Genomic DNA, 12,226 nt, shown 5'->3' with positions numbered 1-12,226 from the left:
TAATTAGTTATCTTACTAAGGAAAAAAACAAATCGAACTTACACTATGTTAAACCAGTTTTTATAAACTTATACCGTGGTTTATCCTACTTTTCCTATTTACCACTGCAGTATTTTGTTAGTCATGATTCAGAACCTGCTATAAACCTCTGCATTTTTCTTCAAGTCAGACTAATGGGTCTGTAGCTCCCTAGAGCATGTTCTCCCCTCCCTCCTACACACACACTCTCTCTCACTCTCCATTAGTACAGGTATTATGTTTGTTAATCTCCAGTCACCCAGAACACCTCCCTGACTTGACAGATTTATTACTGAGAGTGATGACTAGACCTGTGATTTCACATAGCACGTTTTTGAGGCATTCCGAGATGGCGATGATCCAGGTCCTCAGCAAAAGCAAGAAGTCCTAACCTTGTGGTCCTTTCCACTCCTACACCACTCTGCTTCTGCCCTGTTATTTGACATCATCATCCACAGCGAAACAGGCAACTTACTCCCAGTTTCTAGGGCACACCTGTGGGTGTTTAGTCATTACTGAGTCCTTACCCATGGAGGCTTACTGCTTCCTAAGACCCTGTGGTGCACCGTTCTTAGTTCTTCACATCCTAACTATGCAGTGTAGGTCGCAGGGAATACTACACATGTATGACCAATAATACTTCCCTGAGCTACCGAGGGGACATATCTGGGAGCAGATTTAAGAGTATGCTTCACTGCTTCATCACTTAAGGGCATTGCAAAAGCAGCAGCTTTTAGAAAGGAGCTAAGAGAAGATTCAAGTGGGATCATAGGAGATACCACATTCCCAAACAGCTGTGGAAAAAGAAATGGTTGAAGAGTGCTTTTACCCTTTGATGTGATCGCCACTTATAACTTTTATATGCTCTTGGGTCTTCTTCCCCTCCATATTAGTTAATGCTTCCATACAAATGGATGTTGTCACTAGCGTAGGTTTATTTGCCTGCACAGCACGTGAACCGATACAGAAACAAAATATGTGACAAAACAACTGCAATGCCAAAGACTCACCTGACAACAACATCATAGTCATCAATTTTTAACCCCAACGACTTATTTGCAAGTACTCCACCATTTCCCACAATAATACATCGCCGGCAGCTGAGACTGTGGAAGAAACAGAGGAAAGAGGCGATTTTTGTAACATAACTTCAAACACACCGAGCCGCACATATTTAGTTTGCACCTATCTGAGAACTACAGGAAACCTTTTGGAATATTAAGAATTAAAGGAAGGACAGAGATACACTTGATCCTCAGGTCACTCCATCATGCCCAGGCATTGCACGTGATAAACTGCTTTCAACACCTCACACCACGTGTGGCCTAATGAGATGAGCTGTCAGGACAAGCAGCTCCTCTCCCCCCACACCCCTGGTATGATGGGCTTGAATAAAACCCATCTGTTTACTTAAACCTTCTCATTATTCATTTAGCACTGAAATAACAATAAACCAAAGGATTAGTGAGGAAGTCCTCTCTCCAAGCAATTTTCTGAGTGCAGGCATATCTTGCCAGGTTATCTGGGGTGTGCTCACCTTGCTGAGTGCAAAATTGCTGCAGTTATCATGAGACTTCAAGAGACAGAAAACCACTAAATGGGTAGAAAAAGGATACCACCCCCACCTCATCCAGTAGGAAACATATATGGAGACACAATGGGTGAGGAAGGGGAAGGAAAATAACCTTAATTAACAAAGAAACAGGAAAGAGAAAGAAGAGAACAGTTTCTCGTGGAACTACGAGTCACGAGAACTCGCTGCAGCAGATGTTAAAAAGTGATTTTGTTTTGAAGACAGAGAGAGGACTTCTTTCCAGCCATCTAATCCCAAACGCAGCTGGCTCTTCTGGCAGCCTGCCTCCATCTCTGGTAGTTCACTGAAGGAATACGTGTCTGCAGAGCCTTTTTCGGAAAAGGTCCAAGGCAATCAGTTGTCTGGAGCAGATCTCTGGGTTAGGCGGTCTTCCTAGTCCCAGGCACTGTTGACTGGTCTCTTCTAAGCTGTCCTCACTGTGATCAATCTAAAGAGCCAGCGTGAGGAAAGCTCTGCTTATGTGGGGTCCGACTTTGCAGAGCAGGGCTGGAGTGCGCTTAAAAGGCTCAGCTAAACCACTGAGGGTTACCCTGCTGACAGAGCCATTAGCTGGAGATATGTGCAGAGTGAACGGCACCAAGAAACACTCAGGAACAGCTTCTCCGGCCCAGATGAAGTTTCACTGTAGATCCCAGCCTTTCCAAAAGAAAAAAACCTCCTCAAGAAGATGGACATACTAGCCCAGTGCTAGAGTGCCTAAGGGCTGAAGAAGTGTGGATGTTTGTGATAATCAAATCACAACAGAGAGAGAACTTTATAGACAAAGGCACAGAAAAAATACAGTTCTGGCAACAAGGAGAAAGCAGAGGCAAGATCTGGTTCAGGCAGTATATTGTGTCAAGGAGGGAAGGGAAAGAGTCAGCTCAGCGACAGAGATGGTAGCAGCTTTGTCAAGACCTTTAGGGAAAAGGTGCTGCAGGAGGGGAAAAAGAAATAGGTCAGTTCTGGCCAGGTGAAGTTTTAGATGAAAACACGCTCTTTTGGTGATTATGATAAGAAAGTTATCTCCTGAACAGGAGACTTTTGGGTGCAATACTGCCATTTCTCCACCCAGTTGTCTCTGGGCCATGACTTTCCTTAATTTTATGTTTTGAAGGATGCCGTGCTGAAATCCAAAGGCTGCAAGCTACAGACACCTGCCTCTATCCCCTTCCCACTTACTGTTAGGATGCTAGATCTTACCAATTTTTAATACAGATATGTTTGTCTCAGTCTCAAACCGGCTAATCGCATTCTTCCCTTTTCTGCTAAATTAAAGCACCATCTACTGTCAGTAGTCCCCTCCACATCTGCATGCAATCCACCTACAAACCACCGTGTGTAAACGTCTGCCTCTAGGTGGATAATCAGTCACGGGTCAGACTGGCAATATAGGAGATAAAAGAACCAGTTCCACCAGCCAAAGCTGTTCCAGCAGCCTCTCTTCATGGCCCTGTTCCCACACAGTACTTGTAGACTGATCAAAGCCTATTCTTAACTTTCTCTTGACCATATAAACCGGAGCAAACTCATCACATCTCTTACAGCATGGCAGCTCTCCTAGACATTGAGTCACAACCCAGATCTCCGCAGCACTGACTCTGGAAGACCAGCATGCGGAGCTAATGCTGCTCAAAGCAGGGCCCCTTTTACACAGAGACTTTATGTACATCATTCCAATGCTCTTTTTATAGTCATTGCTTTGCAGAACATAATCCTCATCTTGTAAGCATGACCTGCGTTGTCACCTCTGAGATGCCTGACTTTTGATTTGGCTCCAGTAAAGGATTGTTCAGAGAAGGGCCCTATGACAAGGTCTAGACTGGCCTGGCCCTCCGGCTCCTTACTTCCCCGGTCTCTGGCTCTGGCAAATTTTCCAGTGTAATCTCACATTTCCTCCAGATTGGTTTTAACCACTGCAAACACCTGCCAGCAGGATTACACTAGAAGTGTCACTAAAGGATTAATTCTTAACAGTAACTTTTTACAGCTGTGTGACATATCCCATTCCTAAAAGGGTATGTCTACAACACTGTTGTGTAGAATCAGAATATAATGGATTGAGACAAGTAACTAATGTCTACCTTTAAAAGGTTACCTTTATCAATCAAGCTAAAAAATATATCCTCTACATGACAATATTTCATTTCCACAAAACCCAAGACAACGCACCATCAATTACTCTGCCATCCTATCTCTGTCCCAGGTATAACTTTCCAGGCTTTTCCTGCAAAACCGAGCTAGTAATCTGTTCATCTTCTCCTTTATTTCTTCAGGAACTGCTGTTCTATCCAACCTTTCAAGAAGGCTTAAAAAACAAACAGTGATAACAAAAAGAATTCTTTATTTAACTCTTTAAATACTCTTCAGTGCTTACCAATTTAAAAAGACATATAATTGTCATCTAACATCCTCACAGTTATTAATGAAAATACACAAAGTATTTCATTGTTGCTGTAAAACAGGACATCATTCTATCTTTCCCCCTCAAAATGAAACAAATATTCAACTGAATGGTTTTGCCTTTACTCATCATAACTGACAAGTCAATCACCTTTGCCCAGCTTCACGCCTGGATCACTCTTACGCGCTTGTGGTCTTGCCATATTTAAATGTGTCTTCCTGTTTCCTTAAGTCCGCAGGTAAGATTTTTCATTAGTATCTTTTTGACGCTAAGGTCTAATCTTTGATCTTTTAGCAACTTTTTCTTGAATTTCTTTCAAAAGTACTCTGTTCACTCTCACTGCAAAGCTGGAAGTTTCTGTTGCACACACAGATGGCAGTACTCAGGTGCAGACTGCTTTCTTCAGGTGCACATGATGCAGATACAGAGAGTCTTGGACTTTGCCTGGGTTCTGCACACCAGGTACATACATCAGGTCTGGGCAGCCAAGACTGTTTTGATCAGGAGAAGCAAAAAGGTGAGCAGGCTTGGTCTCACCAGCTTTGGCCATTGCACTGTGGGACAGTGAGAGGATTGCAGGGCCACTCTGATGGAACTGTGAAAGGGAAGTATTTGGCAGGGACATCAGGCACCTGACCTGACATCCCAACCAGAAGTCTGGAGACTTGATACCATTGTAGCTGGGCTCCTTCACAGTCAGCACTGACTGGTGGTGCCTGAGCCTGGGAAACCTGCAAAGTCACTGCTGGCTCCAGGCAAGTTTCTGGCTGTAAAAGCACACTGTACAAGCAGCATCAGTTACAGCTCAATTGTTTCTCCACAAAGAAGTATCCAAACACCTTTTTGTTTGCTTACATACTACATCAAAGCTGTATTTCTTTTCCACAAGAGCTCAAGGACTGAACACATCGGACACAGCCCAGGTTCCAGTTTGCAACCAGGGTGGTATGAAGGAGGGTCATGGACTTTCCACATGAGACAGACTTTCCCTAAAGCCCTCAGCTGGGAACTGCAACCAGATGTACGGCCTCTTGACACAGATGCTCAGAGGTTGAGTTCATCTATACCAAAACTGGGATTCAAACAGATCTTCCTGAACAATATAGCACTGTAAACACATGTATGCATTGTAGCAATTGCTACTTCCTCTTCCGCTCTTATCAAAGTGCATTTAGGGATTTGTCAGGGGAGAAAAACCACAAAGCCTTCCTTTATGCAACTTTGGAACTAAAGGCTTTGAGGAAAGATATAACAGAATAATTAAAAAATACATCTTTAGGGTAACTGGTGCTTAGGGAGGCTTAGCATATTCTGGTTTGATCTGGCTGCTGCTACTTAAACTGGTGCTATCAACCTGAGCCAGAGTAACACACATTTCTCCTGCTCTATCAAATTCCTTCCTCACTTGTTAGTTTCTATACCGCATTAGTAAAGACTGTGTTAGTTACAAGCTCAAACTTTCAGTTTTCCTTCATTACCACCTGGAGGCAACACAAAATGGTCAGTCAGAAACCTTTTCATAGGAAATTTACAGGTCATCATGGCAGAGATTTAACCCAAAAATCCACGGAAGTCCAGCCAGCAGAAGAGCCATAGTACTAGAAATCAAGCCCTGATCAATTTGCAGAATGAGGGGCAGGCCACTGGAGGAGCCACCAAAGCAAGCAGTGGAAGTGTCAGTGATATAAATGGGCCTGGATAAGCCAACAGAGGGCAAAAGAACTCCAAAGTGTCAAAGATGAGGCCCACCGACATCTACATCAGGGAGAAAGTCATGCCAGCTCTGAAGGAAGAGGACACCAATTCTAGAGAAAGTCTCCTAGAACTCCAATCTTTTCCAGAAAAGCTCAGAGCTGAGTTGCAACTACTCTCACAATCACAGCTGCAGCTTTACCTCCTGCCCTGGAGCAGAAGGTGGTTGCTGTAAGCAGTTCAACACAAAGGTGCGATAATAGTCATGAAGAAAACTAAGAAAGCACGGCATCACTCGCACTACGTTACAGGCATGAACATTTGTTCACATGCCCTCCAGCTGCTGCTAGTTATTAACACAACTCTATTCACAACAGAGGGATTAGTTGGAGTGAGTTGGCAAAGCTGCTTTGGGATGATGAAAGGCGTAGGCATACCCAGAAGGATTGAGTTTGCCTCATTTCAGCACCATGTCGGTACATTGTGTCAGGAAAGGTGCATCAGGACACCCTTTTGGCACAGGGATAATCAAACAAACAAGTTCATTTCCAGGGCTTGCAGGAGGCAAGTGAACGTAACATCTCAAGGGACAGCTTTGTGAAGGAGGACAAAAATGGAGAAGCTTGGGTGGGGACAAGACCAAAGGCTTTGTGTAGACTCCCCACCGTACAACTCTAATCCCCTTTCCTTCCTATGCTCTCATGCGTTGCCCTGAGCCCACCTCTCCTGCCTCTCCCACCCTTCCCCTGGGAAATCTGCATTCAGCGGATGGTTACACGAACGCTGGTGTCAACAGGCTCGGCAGCACCCACCCTCCCCAGCCCCTGCTTCTTGTGCTGCCACCGCAGCGCTGTGCCAGCCCAACTCTTCAGTGGGAGCAGAGCTCTGTAAATAACTTGGGTCATTCCAGTGACTTCAAGAGAAAAACTAAACTGGAATCATTTCAGTGACCCACTTTAAAGCCCCTATTCAGACAACAGCAGCAGCACAAGGAGACTGCAGGGAGCTACAGTCTGAGAGCAGGCAGCAGCAAATACAGCTTCTCAGCTTGGCCTTGCCAAGCAAGAAAATGTTGGTGTAACTCCATCCTGAAGAGAAAGTGAACCTGCTGCTAGAATCAGCCCACTAGACTTCTGAGAGCTTACAAGTGGAAAGGTTCACAAGATCTCTTAAGTCTGACTCCTTGTACCTCACATACTTTAGCTGTGTCTCTTAGCTAACTCTTTCACACTAAGACATTTTTTCAGCCCTTAATCATAGAATCACAGAATGGTTTGGGTTGATGGGGACCTTTAAAGGTCCCTCAGGTCAGGCCCTCTCCAGTTGCTCCAAGGTGATGACCAGTGAACAGCAAGGGAGTGAGCCAGACCCCAAGGCCCTGCTCCCAGCACACTGGAGCTGCCACAGAAGAACAAACTGTTGGGCTCTCCTTTGAGCCTGAGACAAGATGACAAAGTAACTAACCTTCCCTCACCAGTCTGCTCCATCAGCTCTTCTGGAATCCAAAATGGCAGATAACCCATTGCTGCCAGCACTGTAATTCATTGATGATCATGGCTGAAGAACATTTCTGGAAGCATAGCCAAGTCTTCATCTATGTCCTACTCACCAAGCAGGTTTTCAAGAGCAGCACTGTGGTAGCCTTAACACCTCTTACAGTACCCAGGCTCTCTCTCATAACAACCGCTCTGTTGCAACTCCATCCACCTACTGCTTTAGGCTCTTGCTTTGCGGCTTGTTACCCCAAGTCTTTCTTGTCCCTTTCTCCCACATCAGTTTCAATTTTAATCTTTCCTAAAACCTGCTCACTTGGAAGGGCTCTGCGAGGTATTTTGTCTGTGAGGCACATGTACCACACAATCAACATCATCTGCTTTGCATTTATTACAAAAATTCCCAAAACAACAGTACTTCCCCAAGATACCTGTGCATTTACACACTACCAAACCTTGTTACTGCAATACTATAGAAATACATTTTTAGCTCATTCCTTAGGTCTTACTTGTACTTGATATCTCAGGGACTCTGTATATGTTCCATGAAGGTTTGAGAGTCAGGTGGTTTTTATCTCTGCACCAAACCCATTAAAAAGAACGTAAATCCAAAGTGAGCAGCTCATGCTTGAGTGGCTGTTTCACAACCTCCTGAGAGATGACTTTTAAAAAACCCAAAACATTCTACTCCTCAAAAAACAGGTGAGCAGCAAGGGTCACAATTACATTAACCTTCACTGCAAGGATCTTCCACCTGCCCTCTGTCATTAATACTAATTTCTCATAAGCAACTTTCTGAAATAATCTATATGTGGATTTTTCAACAGATTAAAATCTTAACTCTCCAACCAGAGCTGAGATAAAACCCTATGGGTGAAACTCAGTTGTGTGCAAAATCTCTGAGAAGGTCATTTGTAAAATGATTTTGCTTTCTGGACATCTTTCTCAAATTAATCCAAACTCTGACGGCTAACCCTATCGGGCACTGCTGTGAGGGGCAAGGCAAACTTCAAAGCAACCTAAATTAGCACAAAAGATTGCAAAAAAGCTAAAAATAAACTTTCACATCGAGAGTAACTCCCAACTCTAACTGCAGTGGCCAAGCTCTACAGTCAACATGAGAGATGCAGAGACCTACGAAAAGGCTGGAAAAGCTTATGAGCTTTGTCATGGAAAAGTGGGCAGAAGGGGAGCTGGGCCAGGAAATAAACCCAATGTGTTTAGAAAGCAGGAACTGTGGTGTTAGCCCACGTTCAAGGAAGTATCACTACCTGGAAAGAAGTAGTACCAGGACTTTGAAAAGAGACCATGTCCCACTAAAAACCTCCAACAGCTTCTGGAATAAAGTACCTCTAATCCAGAAGGTGGCACTAAACCAAAATTGCAGGGCAAAGGGAAGGAATGACAAAAAAGCAAGGATAGGAAAGGCTAAAGGACTATCATTAGGAAGCTGACTGTAAACATGGCAGTGAGTTTCAGAAGCAACCTCTACAACAGAACCGAAGAATCAAAGGAGCTTCTTCTAAAGGCATCAATTCAAATACCACGCGACCCAGGAGATTGCCCTGGCATGGGCTTGGCCAACACAACCGCACATTCCTGCTTCAAGAGTGACGTTATTAGTGAAATGTTAAAACAGGCCAGTCCCTTCTTTCCCTCTTACGAGTTTCTCTTGATCCTGTTGCTTTGTCAGAAAGGCTGAAAAAGTCATGTGTTTACTGAAAACCTGCTATTTACTTCTTTGAAAAAGGGGCAAGAGGTATACTGTAACACTATATGAAACAAAAGATTAGGAAATAGTCAAAAGGTAAATGCTTTTTTCTACTCATGTTTGACTTAACAGAGGTCTCCAGAGTTTACAGATTTACTGGAAAGAGGATTCAGTTTCTGGTTCCCGATCTACCTCCCAAGCACAGCCAAATGTATTTGCAATAATTTCTGGCAAAAATATCTAACAAGATTTATTTAGGATGTGGGACATAATCACTTCTACTCCCCCTAGTCTAAAGGTCTCATCTTACCTGTCAAGAGCTGGAGTTAAACGGTAATCTTTGGTTGCTGACAGGATGGCTTTGATCAGATTATCTGGGAAGAAAGGAAGAAGATATTACGAACAAGTTCTCATTTCTAATGGAAATGAAAAACAAAGTGATCTAAAGCATCTGAAGCAGTTACTTGGAGGAACTGAAATAAGGTTCACATCAGCAATAAACACTTAAACTTGCATATTCCTATTTTCTCTGGCCAATGACCTTCACACACTGCCTGCAAAGACATGTTATGTGCCAAATTCTGATGTGGCATGCAAATGCCTTGCACAGAGTGTGACAGGGAACAAACACAGTACAGATTAGGGTAGTGGTTTCATACCCACTTCCCTGAGACTGCAGTTTCACAAATGCTTCAGACATGAAAAAGTCACTGGCAGTTCTTCTTTTCAGACAGGCTTTTATGCAGCTGAGCTGCGTACTGGATGCAGGAACAGAACCAGGTTAAAACTGGTGCTTTTTATTTCCCTGGGTTACTTTTAGTTTAGATTCCATTCTTCAGTCTGGCTTTCTTCAAGGCAGAATGGAATTAAACCATCACAGTTACTTAAAGAAATGCCCATGGAACCACAACCTACACTGATAGCCAGTGAACAGTGCAGCAACCAGATGGTGGAAGTTATGCAAGCGCAGACACACATACAAATTAAGTGAATTAAATTGTACAAGCACAATGATTACACATGAGCAATTATATCGACTACGGAAATTTTTGAGTCTGCTTCCTTCTAGATTTTGTCCTTTGTCCCTCATTTTTCCACCTCTCTCCCTCATAAAGGTCCAAACTCCTTTACCATGACCTGTCCAGGGCCAAGAAGCAGCAATGCTTGGGCTAGTCTGAATTTACAAATGCACCAGTAACTTCAGAATGGCTGTACTGGGTCTGACAAAAAGTCCATCTGCCTCCAAATCCCAACTCTTAACTAACTGTGGCCTTAAGCAGATGCCTAAGAAGAGCATGAGAGCCAAGCAAACAGACATAATATTTCCCTGAAATTCTCTTCTAACATTTAATTGTTTTCAAATCAGGGATTTCACGTGTCAGGTATAGCTTCTATGTATCTTGCAACCCTCAGTGGTTTCTCTCCCATGAGCTCAGAATCCTTCTGGATCCATACGGACCTTCAATCATTTCCCTTTCCTGGTTTTGCGTATGTCTTCCTCGAGCTTCATTTATACTGCTTGTGAACGATTAGTCCCCTTCCACCTCCCTTGGGAGATAATAAATACCTATCATATTCTTCCCTTAAATATATTGGTCACCTAGTCCAAAAGCTGTTAGGAAACAACCCAGCTAAAAGGAATAAATAAGTCTCATTTCTTTACAAAAGATTAAAAGTGACACAGGAACATAAAGACGACTGACATCAAGCGATTGTTTACAGTGAACATAAATAGTTTTCCTAATAAACACTACTTACTGCCATCAGCACAGTTAGGGGACTCCCTTTCAAATAGAGAGTTATGTTCTTATTTATTATGTCCCTTTGCAAAAATTACAGGACAAGGCTGTGGGACAAACACACAAGCTCGAGGCAGCCCATGTGCCAAACAGCTCTGAACCTGATAACAAGCTAGTGGGACACAAGGCAGACAAACAAAGGTGATAAACAGCAAACTCTGATGGTTACTTCTAGATTTGGAGAAATTTTTGACAGGGCACTACTGACAGCCCTGCCAACCATTACAAGCTGGGAACTGGGATTACTTTCACAAGATTGTATTTGGAGTAGAGTAAGGAAAGAGGAAATTTGTAGGGTAAACCAGCTTTGCTAACAAAATAGTGTTTTTGTTTAATTTTCCTTCATCTGCAGAATTTCTTTTGACACATTGGCAGCAGGCTCCCTCTCCAACAGGAATGCTATTTCCCTAAGTCTGCTGCAACAGCAGTAGGTTGCTGTGACCTCTAATGGCACCATGCCACAGTCCTCTCCTTGGCCTGTCTCATACATTGACTTTTGCTGGACAGTATACATTACCCTGGTTGTTTTCCCACACTCTCAGAAAAGAGACCAAAAGATTGCATGTCAAGGGCTGCAGCCTCCCATCTACCAAGCTCTTCTTATGCCAGGTTTGCTCTACCACCCACAAGTTAACACCTCGCACTACTTGGAGGCCATCCGTGATACGATATTAAAAGGCACATTAAAAGAATACAGTTGACTAATACACTCAAATAATTATGTTTTTCTCATCCTGCCAGCTAATTAGTAATGCCTTCATAGTGAATGCTCTGGAATGAAATACGACTACTTGTAGGACTGGATATGGCAGAATTTGGGGTGGGGATGCTCCCCATTCCCATCATGCAGAGAGAAAATACAAAAAACCAAACAACAATACAGGACACTCAGTACAGATTATGAATGGCCAAACGGGATATCTCTTTAACAGCCCCCACATGGTGGGGGGTCCAACAACACATGGCACCCAAGAGGTTTGGAAGTTGTACAAATCACAGCGTTATTATTTAAAACTGGTGAATGAAGCTCAATAAAAGACAAAGTACTTCACCACCAAGCGTTGACTTGCAGAAGGAACGAAGATAGCACAGATGCCCTCAGTGCCAGTTTGTCTAGTCTAGCACCCTCATCAGAAGCCAGGAGCAGGAGCCACCAGCACTATCAGGAAAAGCTACCAGCCTGGGCAGGGGAGAGATACTAGAGCTTTTTGATTGAGCTGGAACTCTACTAGAAGATAAGACACTACACTGCTGCTGAGGTGAGCACTTGCATTTGGCGCCTTGCTCACTGGCACCAGGATGGAAGGACAAGACCTCCTTCAGAAGGAGCTTCTGTATCTTCTTGAGGCAAAGTCTGAAAGATCAGCAGATGCTGCTGTGGCTGACCTGCAACCTTCCACAAGACAATGAAGATACCCGCACAGGGAACCACTGGCAGGATCTTTTAGCACAGCTGGGTCAGGGTGGAGGGTCACTTGAAATCAGCACCGCAAAGACTACTGTCACAGACAGCGACCTGCAGGACACAGAACAGTG

At 43.7% G+C, this 12,226-nt stretch overlaps 1 protein-coding gene across 6 annotated transcripts in view; it reads right to left on the bottom strand.

Moving 5' to 3' along the window:
• ST3GAL3 (ST3 beta-galactoside alpha-2,3-sialyltransferase 3) overlaps positions 1–12,226 on the bottom strand; it is a 184,118-nt gene that overhangs the window by 53,357 nt on the left and 118,535 nt on the right. For all 6 annotated transcript variants that reach the window (XM_055815364.1, XM_055815366.1, XM_055815368.1 and 3 more), the window contains 2 exons: positions 9,202–9,265; positions 1,029–1,124 (listed from right to left, as the gene is read on the bottom strand). In XM_055815364.1, coding sequence (XP_055671339.1) covers positions 1,029–1,124; positions 9,202–9,265 — 160 coding nt within the window. The remainder of the gene's footprint in view (positions 1–1,028; positions 1,125–9,201; positions 9,266–12,226) is intronic.

This window comes from Falco peregrinus, chromosome 10 (assembly GCF_023634155.1).
Source record: "Falco peregrinus isolate bFalPer1 chromosome 10, bFalPer1.pri, whole genome shotgun sequence".
NCBI lineage: Eukaryota > Metazoa > Chordata > Aves > Falconiformes > Falconidae > Falco > Falco peregrinus.
Note: the sequence above shows the minus strand (reverse complement) of the source record. Positions and strands in the feature narration are given on the sequence as shown.